The following is a 14,305-nucleotide window of genomic DNA, read 5'->3' as shown; positions in this document are numbered from 1 at the left end:
AACTGCACTGTGCAAAAGCTGCTATTTGTCTCCACCTCATCATCTTTAATGTCCCCTCTTCTCCGTTCTTGCAGGGTTCTTGAAGCCCCAGTGCTCGTTGGCCCCTCCCATGCAGCGAGGTCGCTCAGGTGAGGCCTGTTCCTGCTTCAGCGGCATGTGTCCCCTCCATCAGCGTCGCCTATCCACAGGTAAGACCTTCTGTCTGAAACAAAGCTCCCCTCCCCTACAATTTGAGGAAAGAAACAACAGAGATCTGCTGACTTCATTTTGTTTCATATTTTTATTTAGACGATGTCTGAGTACACAGATAATTGTGTACAAAAAAAACAAAACAAGATCCCAGATACCTGAAATCCTTGTATAGCAAACTAAAGGTGAAGCATCATTGGGTTGACATTTTCACCCATCCAGCTATGATGAGAAATATTTACTTTACATGTGCTGTTAATCATACATATTGTGATGATGTGCAATTAAATGAAACTAAGTTTAAGAAAAAAGTTTCATTTCTGGAGTTTCACTCGCATTTTTAATACAGTACCTGGGATAAACGGTAAAGAAAAATAGCGGTTCAGAATCTTTTCTAAAAGTGTAGATAAATCGATATAAAAACATGTCGTTTTTAGTATTATTGAGCCTTAATATTTCAGAAACTGAGGACCAAAACTTTTCATACATTTCCTCACACTCTTAGTCTGCTTTGACATTATTTATTTTACAGACAAATCCAAATTTGACATTTTTGGTTATGATCTATGTATTCATCTAGTAGACGGGTAGTAGCAGTGTTTTATAGTATATTTAAATACTTAAAAAAAAAAATACAATTGAGAATGACTGGTGTTGTCAGAGGGTGGAAAGTACTGCTAATTTCACTTACACACACGCTTTTGCTCATGCCACCGCCTGTGGTCGGAGCTGTTCTCCGACGTTGGTTTTCATGATTAATGGTGTGTTTATATGTGGAGCCCCTTTGATGGACAAGTTAACAGAGGTGCCCCCCCTTCTCCTCACACCCACTCCACTGCCCCATTTGCCAGTTTCCATTCGACTCGACATTTGCTGGCAAATTTCACACAACTATTTTGGATGTGTATTGGTCTGTGTATATGTGTATATGCATGTACAGTCGTACATGTGGATGTTTGCAATTGTCAGTTGTTTTACTTTTAGTTGCGAGATTCATGGTAAAGAGCTTGGACAAAAAAAAAACAGTTCTGATCCATAAGATTCTAAACACAATCTGATCCATCTTTGGCACAATCTAAACTTGATAGGCAGAGTGAATCCTCTCTAAATATTTTAAAGCCTTTATCAAAACTGCCTTGAGGTCTTCTTATATCCCTAATCTTCATATCTTTAAATCGTAATCCACATATCTGACACTGAACCTTTAACAAAAAAAAGAAAAAAAATCAGTGTTATGATTACACAAATGACACGTGTGTGTGTGTGTGTGTGTGTGTGTGTGTGTGTGTGTGTGTGTGTGTGTGTGTGTGTGTGTGTGTGTGTGTGTGTGTGTGTGTGTGTGTGTGTGTGCAACATTTTTCCCTCAAGAAGCAGTGCAGAGTTGTCCTTGAAGCCATGTGACTATTTAAAAAAAGAAAAGAAAGTATGACTGGATAATGCTGTAGAATATCCTATTTGACTGTTGACACTCGTTATTTATATGGATGACCTCCATATAACCTTCAGGCCAGAAATGTGCATCTGGAATGACACTTTGTCAAAAAGACCTGTAAATAAGTCGAAAATTAAAAAAGAGTTTTTTATGTCATCAAATCAGTCTTCCTGTTTACATGGACAGTGCTTTTCTTCCCTAAGAGACCACATTCATTAAAAGAAAAAATAAACTAAACGCAAAGTGCGATCTAGAAAATGAATATTAATCAGACGAAAGGAAATACTGGACAGTCAGTGCAGCCATCCAATTACTAACTGGTACTCTTGAGAGATACTCCCACAGTGCAAACAAAATTCTAGAAAGTGCAATTTCTATAGGTACTTCTGAGTCCTGTCCATTAAACCTTCAATCAACAACCCCCTGTGGTGTGTCCAACAGTCCTCCATCCTCCCAAATAATCTGCTCTGATGACCCTCCAAGGGCCAAGTTTTTTTTTCTTGTTTCTCAGTACTTTCTGTGATTTTTTTTTTTTAATTTTTTTTTTTTTAATTTCAAAGAATGTCTTTTTATATTCTTCACCAACCAAACTAAGAAATACATTTTGACTCACACTTCATCAAAACAGCTAAGTTTGAGGTGAGTCAACAAACAAGTCCGAGAACATGATGTTATTGAACTTGTTCCAAATTTGACACAACTGAATTGAAGCACAGAGTTGATGTCATGTTTGTACTGGTTTTTTTCTAGGCTGTTGAGTGAATTTGCCATGTTTGGGGGGAAAAAAAAAAAAACATAAATACTGAGCCTGATATAGCTTGGACCTGGTAGCAGGGCTTCCTGGGTGGTAGGTGTTAAGATGATCATCTTAACACTTTCAATGGGAAATTCAGTCTGGCATACTTAATAAGCAGAGTGGACATAATCCCCATCAGCATCAGGAGCTAAAGAAGTAACACATTTTCTAAATGCATGTTTAAAAAAAACAATAACACCAAGAGACTTGCTGCCTCCTTTTTCATGTGGGAAGATTAGGCTTTTCTAGGCACAATGAGACCCCGCTACCCATTCTTCACAGGCAAAAACTTTTTTTTCATGGACGTGTTTCGGCATGATGAGGTGCACAGTTATTCCACCCCCCTCAGCTCCTTGTATTTTACACAGTTTATCTTGATTGATTGCCACATTTTTTACTGTCACAGCTTGTGGTGAGGGTGGATGTGTTTCCTGAACAATTTGGACCATCTGGATTAGGAGTGTAGTCTCACTCAACTATGTCAGAGGTTTACTTCTTTGTGTTGTGGCTATTTTAAGGCCAGGTTACTAGGATAGAAGTCGATTTTGATTATTCCGCCTTTCTTTGACTCAGTGGCAACAGGATAAGAGGGAAAAGCTGTTGACAAAGTTTAATTGTACTGTCTTTCCTTGTTGTTGCTCTCTATGAAGTGATACAGCTGAATAGCAGCGTGCGCCTCCAGAAAAAAGAAAAGTCGATGCATCTGTGGGTGGACAGCTGCTCTGGAGACGAAAGTTTGCAGACCCTGTAATGACCATGGGTCTAATTATGGAACGTGTTACTATAAATCTACCGATGTCCCCAGTTTGTGTGGGATTGTCTTCCAATTCAGCAGCTGGATGAGAGCCGCAATGACGAGCTTCTGTGGGGAGACGCGAGGCGTGCAGTGGTGACTGAGCAGGAGGTTTCTGGGAAGGTTTGTGAGCCTCGCCTGGAGCAGTGGAAGTGGGGGGGGGGGTTTAGCGGCGATCTGCTGAACTCCAGGCAGCACACTGATGTGGCCAGGCTCGGGTTTCAGCGGTTTTACATTGTTTTGGCTTTTCAAAAACAAACTCTTACTGGAAAAGGACCGTGAGAAACGTAGTGATGGCGGGAGTGTTTCCACAGGATCGTTTTCAAAAAAGCAATCATTTAATGTTTCTTTTTAAGAGTAAAAGAAATCATGATGGGAAAGATTCTCTCTCATTCCAAAAAGGAGAGAGAGAGAGAGAGAGAGAGAGAGAGAGAGAGAGAGAGAGAGAGAGAATTGAAAGCAGGGCTTCTTGAAAAAGGGCCTTCACAATGCGAGCCTTGTGCTGCGATTTGGTCTGTCCTCACCGAGCTGAGCAGAGGAATGGAAAAGATTATCCGCAGGAATGTCTGGGGTGCCCTCAAACGGAGCGGGCCGCGTGACTGGCCAATAGGAGCGAGGCCTTGCAGAGCGGCGGGCTAATTTTTTCCTGATGAACTCAGCCGCCTGCTCCACAATGCAGTCTGATTGCCAGGGCTGAACTCACATATGGTCTGTGTTTGGAGGGTCCAAATGACAAGACCAATTCTGCCTGGAGAGAAAAAGGAGGGGGGCGGGAGAGTTGGACAGAGATGATTATTAGTGGCTGGCCCTCTTCTCTTTTTTCCCCCTGCTTTTTATTTCATTAGTTTTCGACTGGGGCTCCGGAAACATAATCTGACTGTCCTGTGCTCCCTGCTGCAATGATCCTACCAGGTGTGCCATTAGCTTTTTGATGTATTGCTTTTTTATTGATTGCCTTCGATAAGCACCAATTATCCCCAAAGACCGGCCACGTAAAGTATTCAATGCAGTCCCACTTCATTACAGTGCTTTAGAATGATCTCATTGCCTCACAAATGATGCCAATTAATTTGGAACCCGCTCACTATTCAGGGTACTTGGGAACGAGGCGTCATTGCCCCTCCGCATAGAGTGGATCCAGTGTAACCAATGGGGAAAAACTCTCGCCTGAAGGTTGTCTTGCTTAGCACAAGTTGAATGTGTTCTCTTTTGTTTTTCTATGTGTGCTCTTTAGCATTAGCACAGCACTAATAAGCCATGTGGTTGGCCTCCGGAGAGAGGCCGCATGTGTTTGTAGACCTTGTGGTCACACAGCAGGGTTTCAGACTAGCGTTGTGGAGGCTAAAGATAGTGGTTCTGAAAAGGGGGGAGTAAGGGGAGGACTGACGTTGAGTTAAAGTGGCTCCCGGCTCCTCATATTTCCCATTGCGGGGTCCTGCAGAGGTGAGGAGGGTCACAGAGAGGGAGCTCGTTAGCCCCAACGCGCTTCTCGCTCCCCAACCTCTAATTGGCTGGCCAGAGTCGGTTTCTCTCCCCCCGTCTGCTTCCTGTTAGGTTAAGAGCCACAGGAACTGGAGGATACAGAGCTGCCATGTATTCGGGGGGGCCTATTTGTCGGGACGCAGTTTATTTTTAATATACAATCTCTTAAGTATTGCAGCTCATCTCATGAAGCAAGTCCACCCCTCTGCACTGACACACTTATCTCTGTCTTTCTTTTTTTTTTTTCCACTGGTATGTGGTTTGATTAAGACCATAAGACTGGAGTTTGTCATTACAGTGATAAAAAGTGCCAAACTACAGAGTTAATTATGTGTTTGAGTTTATATGAAACCCATCAGATACCGTGAGGCACGTTCACTGTGGTTCCCAAGATACACTCCCTCCTCCATGCTGTAGAAGACTTTCGAATTTGAAAGATTTCAAACTAACTGGGTGGGAGGCAGAAGTTTAATGAAGTGAAGTTGTGAGAAGTTTAATCCCTCCTCGAGAACCTTATACATAAACAGGAAAAACACGAACAATCGAAAATCTAGTTTGATTAGTGTTCCTGTTCTTGCTTAAATCTAGGCCTTTCCAGGGATTTCTTTTTTCAATGCAATTGTTTTTGGAGCTGTTTAACTTTACTGCATTTTGGATTAACCAACTTCATACAGCAAAAAAGTCCAATGAAAGATCAGCAAACAGCAAGCAAGGAAAGCGGTGTAATTAAGTTGAATTTGTGTTTTCGGTTGCATTTGATATGACATTTCAATGAAGTTCACCTCCACCAAGTTCTAATCACTTCTAACTTTTTGAGTTTATAGTTTCTCTACGGCAACTCTTGGGTCACACTGATAGTTTATAATTTAATATAGATACATTTGCGCTTTGCTCTAAATAATGAGACAGAAGACCTTCAGTATGCAATAATTGAAAGTGAACTGTATGCACTTTTGTGTACAGCTGAGTGTAAATAAAATTCTTCCTCTGATAATCCACATTTTAGTTGTTCACTAAACTGCAGAAGCAATCAATGGAAAGCAGTTTTATTTCTCTTAAGTGGCCATGCATTTTAAGAAACATACATTTGTGGGATGAGGAGTAGGACTGAGGACGTGGGTCGAAAGATTTTCCAAATGGGTTTGTTGTTTATTCAACATGAGCCTCAGTAGCATGCAGAAGCAGCACCATACACAGTTTATTAATTTGCTTAAACAAAAGGTTTTGAAGGATGTTACAGTGGTGTCATTGGTTAACTGTCAGTGAGGAATATATATCAAAGAGTTAAATGCAATGATTTTGGCTACAAAGAAATATATCTGGTCATTGGGTTTCCCCCCCCTCTTTCGTGAATCAAAAAATATGTTGCATCTTTAGTACTCTTCTATAAAATAAACATAAGGAACCGACGTGAACTGATAACTGGTCAGAATAATCTGTGGGCAAATCATTATTTATTTTTAAATATATTATTTATTTTTAAATGTATTATTTATTACGGGAGCTTCCTCAACATTATTTGCCATTTTGAAGAGTATATCGTAGAGTATAGTAGAATACAGTTTGTATTGATAGATTATTTTACCCTAAAGTTGGAGTGAATCTCGAGCCTAATATGTGTTGCTTGTGTATGCGTCATACTCTATATAAATTCTCAGTTGTTCCTTTTATCAAATGGGGATTCACAGGATAGCCATAATTATCCATCCATCATATCCAGTGGGATTCCCCCAGCAGATGACATGGCCCGGAGTGGCCGGCTGCCATCGAAGCAGCAGTGAGGACCCTGCTGCAGAGGCAGACGTCTCCGCGCTTGTACAGAGCGACGGCTGCCATCCATGGTGGGTCACCAGAAATCAGAGCGACGGAGCCTTTGATAACTCTCTGATCCTTTAATCCCTCAGCAGCACCATCGTGGTGAAATGCTATATCACTGTCACAGTGGCGAGCGAACGGGAGCAGGCAGCCTGGGACACTGGGTGATGTACACAGAGGGGTCACATTCCCCGCTCTGGTACCGTCACTGTCATCTCAGCGGTGTGACGGAGCGTGCTTGAGTCATGGGTTGCGAGTTGGACTGGAATATTTAACTGAGATCAAATCCTCAATGACTCTTATATCGAGTTAAAATTTGAAGCACAGTGGTGCAATGGAAACAAGATTTAAATTTGAATTATCAGGAGAACAGCATAATTGAATGTCTAATGAATTATAAAGTGGCATACAGATTTATCCATTGTTCCTCTCCTCTTTAATAATGAGAAAGGCTGGAGTTAAAAAAAAAATCTTTTTTTTTTGTCTTACATTTGCTGTCTGTTGCATTTGTTTGTTATATTTAGATTGTTTATCATTTATTCTCTCAGAGGCCATTTACACACATGAGGTGAAATTTTATTCTGCTGTAGTCTATCCCTCCTCTGAGTTTATCCTGACCCCGTGAGTGAGATTAACAGTACAGTGTGTGATGATTTGCATCTGGAAATGAAAAAGAAAAAAAGGAAAAGGAATCCTGCATTTTTTATTAACATCAATTAAACATGAATAAGCAAGTTCTCATTCTTCAGGCCCCATGTTGCCTAACACAGAACAGTATGTTAATCACAGCGAAGCACGTCGGGTTCCGCTGGAATATATGGGCAAATTAACCATCGGCATGAATATAAATTAATGTGTACGTCTTAACCTAGATATCAAACTCCCCAGTTCAGTGTGCGCTATAGATAGCTGATGGAAATGCCACAATCAAGCTGTAGTGCCACTGCAGCAGCTTTTTTTTTTTTTCCTAGCTTTTTAACCCTGATCCTGAATTCTGTGTTTACATCAGTGAGGCTGACAGAGAGTGTTGAAGGGCACTGGCCTCATCTAACCGCAGATAAACATCGGAGCGCTGGGGTATGAAGGAGTTGCGTGTGTCGCAGAAGAACAGTAAGGCGAAGCTCGTGACACACTCCGTGCTCCACTGTGCAAACAAACAGTGGGAAATGTGTTCTTTACGTGTGGGAAAATGCGCTATGGGATTGGATGGATCATACATTACACCAAAAAAAGATTTACTCTCAACTCATGAAAAAAAAAAAGACACGTAGTATGATATAGGATAATGATCAGCAACGGGAATGCAAAAGAAGACATAATTTGGGGAGTGCCATCAGTTGTGGCGCCTATTTTTGTTTTTCCTCCTGTTGGCTGAGATGATGGAGAATCCGGAAAGTTTGTTTTAAGGCATCTGGATCACCCGAGAGCAGCAGCAGGGCCAGAGAGGAGAGGAGGCCAATATCTGTGATATATTTATCATGTCTTATTTTCTCCCTGAAACATGTGTTTCCTGTTGTTATGCTTTGCTTGCAACATCCAATGGTGCTTTAGTCATGATGAAGAATGACTGGACTAGAAAACAGAATGTTTTCGGGGGGGGGGGGGGGGGGGGGGGGTTGTGTATGTAAAGTTTAGACACATGTACTGACATGTACTCTCAAGTGCATTTGCATTTTTTAAATCATTGTGCCCTGTGGTGTAGCATTTAGCACTCTCATTCAAAGTGAGAATCGCTCCAGTTAGTGTGCAGGTCTTTCTTTGGGCCATGCGTGGAGTTTTGCAGTTTCTCTCTCAATATGTAAATGGTTTTGTCCTGACACTGTTTGCCTCCTGAAATCAAAAAACATGCATTTGAGATTTAGTGTGTGTGATGGATTGACATCACTCTATAAACTTTATTGAGTGAAACCAACATTATTTTCCATCAAGCAAGTATGTCAAGCTCTTTCAAACGTGCTCTTTGCTTAAAATTGAAGTACGAAGGTATGTTTTTTCTTTAACTTCTAAAACAACTGAAGTACAGTTGAAAAAAGGCAGTTTGTAAGGGTTGTATTCCATATGTGAGACACAACATTTTTTCACATATGTTCATGCCCCTGTTGAAAGCACGCAGTGTTGTGTATGATGGTTCACCACAAAAAGAAGTGCTGAACAGATCATGAAGTTGGACTCTTGAACTGAACTGTGTTAATTTAGAAATTGATAAAAGAAAAGCTCTCCGAGATGAGCCAAATTCGAGCCACAACTCCTCCAGATTGAGAGGAGCCAGTTAGATTGGTTCAGACTTCTGATTTGGATAGACAAGACCAATTGCAATTGGTCTTGTCTATCCAATTGTCCAATTGCAAGAAGACCCTGAGGTGAGCCCAGGACTCGCTGAAGCTGCTCGGTTTCTGGTTTGTCTGGGAGTGACTTGGGGGTCCCCCAAGAAAGCTTGAGGAAGTTGCTTGGGACAGAGATGTTTGGGATCATGAAAGTATAGATGGATGATAAAACAAAAATAAATATCTTAAAATATAAGATACCCCTAAGGCTTTGAAATAAATGCTGATGTCCTTTTTCACAATGGAAGCTTATTTTGAGTTAGTTGGAGTAGTTGGGGCATTAGTAGGAATGAACCAGCTATTTTAGAAGTTAAAAAATATCAAACTAGTTTGAGAAAGTCTGAAAACTGATAGAGATATCAGTTTAGAAGTTTGTACATTTGTTGATGTTCATGTAAGATTTAAGGCAAATCTGTTATAGTCAGTCTTGGGATTTGTCTAAAATCTGTTGATTTGATTTGAACTGACCCACATAGGACCTTGTTTGTTCACTGGCCTGTTTGTTAAGGAGGGTTTTTTTCAGGGACCTCAGGTGTCCTTTCAGAGTTTCAAGCTCTCAGTGTCAGTTGGGACTGTTCCCTTCCTTTCTAGGGTCAGTTGGCTCTGTCCTCCTCGATGGGAAGTTGAAGGGCAACGGCAGCTACACATCATCAGGCTCTGTAAGCCTGGCCTCTCAACCCCCGGAGGAGGAGAGGCAAAGGGGAGAGACTGTCAGGGATGTTTGAGGTGGGATGAGGAGTTAGCAGGAGGGGGAGGCGACTGTTGGTATTTTGACGCTAAAGCGATTCGACACGCTTGGCATTATAGCCGGCTTGGCGGCAGGAAGAAGGAGGGAGATGCGGTGCAACCGAGCGCTTGATCCGAATGTCACCGAAGCCGATCTCATGAAGTGGAAGGTCAGAACCGCAGCACCTGCCGCCCTGGCTCACCCAGACCCCGCCTTTGCAACCCCCGCAAAGGCTGATCCCTGAAACGAGGCGTTTCAGAGGGAGAGTACAGAGGGTCAGTTAGGTCTGCGGAAGAGCGCACGGTGGGCAGGTGGACAGAGGTTTGGCCTGGCGAGGCTCTGACCTCTCAATGTCACGTCTCTGCAGCTGCACAGCAACAGGCCCAGCCGAGTGTGCTAATGTGTGGCCAGTACATGCTGGGATGTGAGAGGTGGAAGTGGGGGAAGAAGTGTTTTTAAATCCCACGTGCTCCGTCCTCAGAGAGCGCTTGTTGTTGAGGTGCATGGAGAAAGAGAGGAGGAGGTGGGAGGGAAATGGTAATGCTGCAGCTAATGGAAATGTCTTGTCAGGACTTGGTGTTGGTCTGAGAAGCCGATGGTCCTCACGGAGTGGACTTTGTGGCCGCCCTGCAGCTACAGCCACTGTTTTACCAAACAAACACATGAACAATGGCGATGTAAGAAACCCCTTAGTCTATAGCATGCACATTAAAGATCGATCCACCTATCAATCGGGAGTGATTCTTGTGTGTCGCTGACTTTTGAATTTAATCACTGCTTGTATCAGTACCTGGAGCATCTTCAACTGTGTTTAACAGAATAGTTTCACATCATTCAGAGTAAATTTCACCAGTTGAATCCTTATTCAAAGATTACAGTGATTTTTACAAAAGTCAGACATTGAATTCAATTTATCCTCACTTATTTTCTATAGTCATTTGTCAAGTAAACTTTTATATTGCTTGTATTTTCTGTGTCTTTTTTATGTTATCGCCAAGGACAGTGTCACTGCTCTGCGTATATTTTTACCTTCCGAGACTATTTTGTGAACTATAGCTTTACACAAAAGACGAATTATCACTTCATTTTAAAATTCCTCCAACCTTTCACACACATTTATAAACAACTGTCAGATTTACTTGATATCTTTCTTTATGCTAAAAAACACAATGTGTTTAATAATAGTTTAATGGAAATGCCAAATTCATTTGCATCGTAAACTGTATTGGACAATTATTACAGCCGCTTTACACATGCTTTTAAAAGTAGTTAAAAATATACATCCTTCAGTAATGTTCGGCTGAAATTACCCCTCTTGGCTGCTCTTTGGGCTACTGAAGTGTTGGCAGTTCCTGTTATAACTTGGCTCATGGTTTAATTGTCTTGGTCATCCTCTTTAGCAGTTATCATAACACAGAGCTTGCCAGAGTAATTATTGTGACACCATAAGACATGTCTTTATCAAGAGGTTTGTCACACAGGTTGTAAACAAGTTCACAGTTAAATCAGAGTATTTAACGGGGCTTCATTGGAGATAAAACTTAATGTGAGCACCCTCACAGTGACAGTAATAACAGTCCAGCTACAACAGTGGCTGTAAACTGTGACAGATGCTTATAATAAGCTCTCTGGATAAACATTTCACTGTTTCCCTTCCAGATAAATGAGTTTCACCTTGAGATTGTGTGGGCGATCAACAAGTGCCTTGATGACGACTGTGATTTCACCAAATTGTAATTATTCTTTTACTCGGCCATCCCCTTGCCCACTCCCCATTGTGTCTGGCCATAGGCAGACCCACGGCCCTATCAGGGGTGGTTAGGGAACCGTTGCAGAAAGCTGACCTTTAGTGTTTACCCATGCAGACGGCTCAGTCGATGCGACTGTGTCATGGAGTAGCAACTGTGGGAGAAGAGAACGCACCAAACGCCACAGGGGCTTCATGTCCACAAGTCCATTACGGCCACTGACATTGAGCTAATTGACTGGCATAGTGCATCAGTGACGGCAAGACTTTGAAATGAAAAAGGGAAAATAGACTGAGGAAATAGCCAAAAAGAGATTGGAGTCAGCCAGGGGGCGGGCACAGGAAAAGTCAAAGTTAAAAGTTGATGGCTCAGTATTGACTTATTCATGGTTATTTATCAAATGTTTTGACTGTGTGGTTCAGTTGCCAGACCTTTATGAATCATACTGATAAGATTTCTTGCTTCACAAACTTTTAGGGTGACTTTAGGGACATGGTGTTATTTCAGTAAATAGATAATGCCAAGTCCTTAAGAGTGCAATAGACCCTAAATATGTCATGTGTTACTGTACTCTTTGTTTGAACCACCGGTGGAAGTTAAAAAAACAAAAACAAAACTTAAAAGAATCAGGTTTACACACACACACACACACACACACACACACACACACACACACACACACACACACACACACACACACACACACACACACACACACACACACACACACACACACACACACTGGAATAAATCATTTGTTGCAAATCTCCCACAGATGTGAAGAGGCTCACACGTTGAGACATTTTTCTGACTCATAACCACTTTTTCACTTTATGTTCTACAGGCTTTCAGGATTTCTTTCTCCTTTTAACATAAAGATTTTTTTTTTCCCAGTTTCAAGTCAAGGCCATTTAAAAGTAATATACTGACAATAACATAAAGTATAACTTTAAAGCTAAATGATGGCATTTACACTCGAGACGGCTTTAATGAGTTTCAGATAGGAAAGAAATAGAAGTATTTCTTAGGCTTGCGGTGATTAGTTACTGAAGGGATGAACTGTTGTGTCGACTCAGACAGGAAGGTTTCCCTTGGAAAAACATAGTGAATTACATCATTTCCAAAACTAAATATATTTTCTATATGGTGGCTCGTATTTTACTCCATTGGTTGGACACCACGAGAGAAGAGAAGTCAGAGGAACAAAGGCAGAGTTTGATTGGATGTATTGTGTGGATTGGGTGTTGATAAGTGGTTTTGAAGAAAAGAAAGTGAAGTCATGCTTGAGCAGAACTGTGAATGTCCAAATGAGCAATGAAAAGCGTAGCTTCTGAAACACTGCTGGCTGAAGCACAGTTCCTCACTAAAATCTGGCCCCGCATGACCGTGTTGCATCGCAGCTGCAAATTGCTCTTAATTTGAGCCTAATTACCCCCTCACTGGTGTTGCCACAGGGTGAAGCTTGTACTTTCCTGTTAAAGGCAAGATTTCCTCAACTATGTCTATCACTGACTTTAGGGTTAGCTCTAGTTTCGACAGTGTTTGAGCGATACTACATCAAAGCAGGTTTGCCTCTGTCACTATGGTAACACCCATCGTGTCTGGTGGTCAATCTGGAAACAGGTGATAGTTTAGGTAAAGGTCAGGTTCCCCCTGGAATGGTGATCATATTTTCAGGTAATTAGTTTCCTGGCTCTCTGCTGTTATTGTTTCTACAACTACCTGTCAACCCACCTACCTGTGTTCCAATGAATCAGCTGTAATATTTTCAAATTGGCAGAAAATAGGTAAAGATGATGGATTTGGGTTCTTTGTGGCTCAGACTTCATATCAGAGGTCACATTGACCAAATATTTTTTTTTCGTTTTTGTCACTGATTGGATTTTTTCTGCCAAAGCTGTCTTTCTTATTGATTCAATTACCAAGGGGGACTCTCAAAGTCAAAATGACAGCAAAAATAGAAAATGTATTGTAACCTCAACTTCATACATGTCATAGGTGTGTCTTCATTTCACACTGCACCTGCTTTCTACATTCCCCCCGGAGGCTACCGTAGACTTACCCAGGAAGGAGTTAATCATTTACGTGACAGTTTTCCACTAAAATAAAAATATGAAACCATCTACCTGTCCTGGAACATTTAGTTCTTCCCTATCTGTTAATGCTTGTCAAGTTGAGGTCTTTACAACATAAGGGCAGGAGCTTAGTGCCAGAAAGAGAAGTCAGTGCTGGCCCAATGCCTCAGCTTTTTGCAGGCACTGTACAGTATGTGTGTGCAGTTATAACCGTATGTGTAGAGCGGTTGCACTGAAATGCACACGTATGCTTGCGTACATATTCACTGTATTTAAAAGCTTGTGTCCTCTTCATCTCACTGCCAGCTGTGACAGACTGTATTTTAGATTTAGCATGCACCACCCAGACGAGCGATTAAAGAAGCGCCGAGCAGAGCGGGAGTCGCTCATCGCCATACAAAATGACTCGCGTGTCTCTCCGCTCAGACAGTTTGTTTTCTACTTCTTTTCTACATTTGGAGTTCATCAGGATGTGATGCTAAAGAACATTTATGTCAGAGGCGTAATGGGTGGCAGCAGATGCCTGTAACCCAAGCTGATAATGAGCATGTATTTGTGTTTATTTAACACCCTCCATGCCATCTGTTCCATGTATTGTGATACACACACAAACAGAGCACGTGTGTATGAGCCTGATGATTACACAACAACCAGACTTTTTTTTTTTTTTTTTGTGCGCGACATCGGATGCATCTGATCTGACACCAGCATAACGGTTTCATTATTCAGACTTTTGCTTTGTGGCAAATCGGGCAAAACCAGCCACAACAAGCAAGCAGCAAGTGTTAAATACACATGAATCAACGGAGGGCTAGAAAGGGAAATGCGTGCACAGTCGCATTTCTGTGTACAGATGCGTACATAAATGGATTTGATGAACATGAACTGGAGCATACGTAGAGGACAAATGTCTGCTGACACCAT

At 41.7% G+C, this 14,305-nt stretch overlaps 1 protein-coding gene across 1 annotated transcript in view; it reads left to right on the top strand.

Moving 5' to 3' along the window:
* rxraa (retinoid X receptor, alpha a) overlaps positions 1-14,305 on the top strand; it is a 123,556-nt gene that overhangs the window by 32,908 nt on the left and 76,343 nt on the right. The window contains exon 2 of the mRNA XM_080510132.1: positions 75-188. Within this exon, the coding sequence (XP_080366258.1) occupies positions 75-188 (114 nt within the window). The remainder of the gene's footprint in view (positions 1-74; positions 189-14,305) is intronic.

Source organism: Blennius ocellaris, assembly GCF_963422515.1.
Source record: "Blennius ocellaris genome assembly, chromosome: 15".
Lineage (NCBI taxonomy): Eukaryota > Metazoa > Chordata > Actinopteri > Blenniiformes > Blenniidae > Blennius > Blennius ocellaris.
The sequence above is the reverse complement of the archived record's forward strand: the minus strand, read 5'-3'. Positions and strand labels throughout refer to the sequence as shown.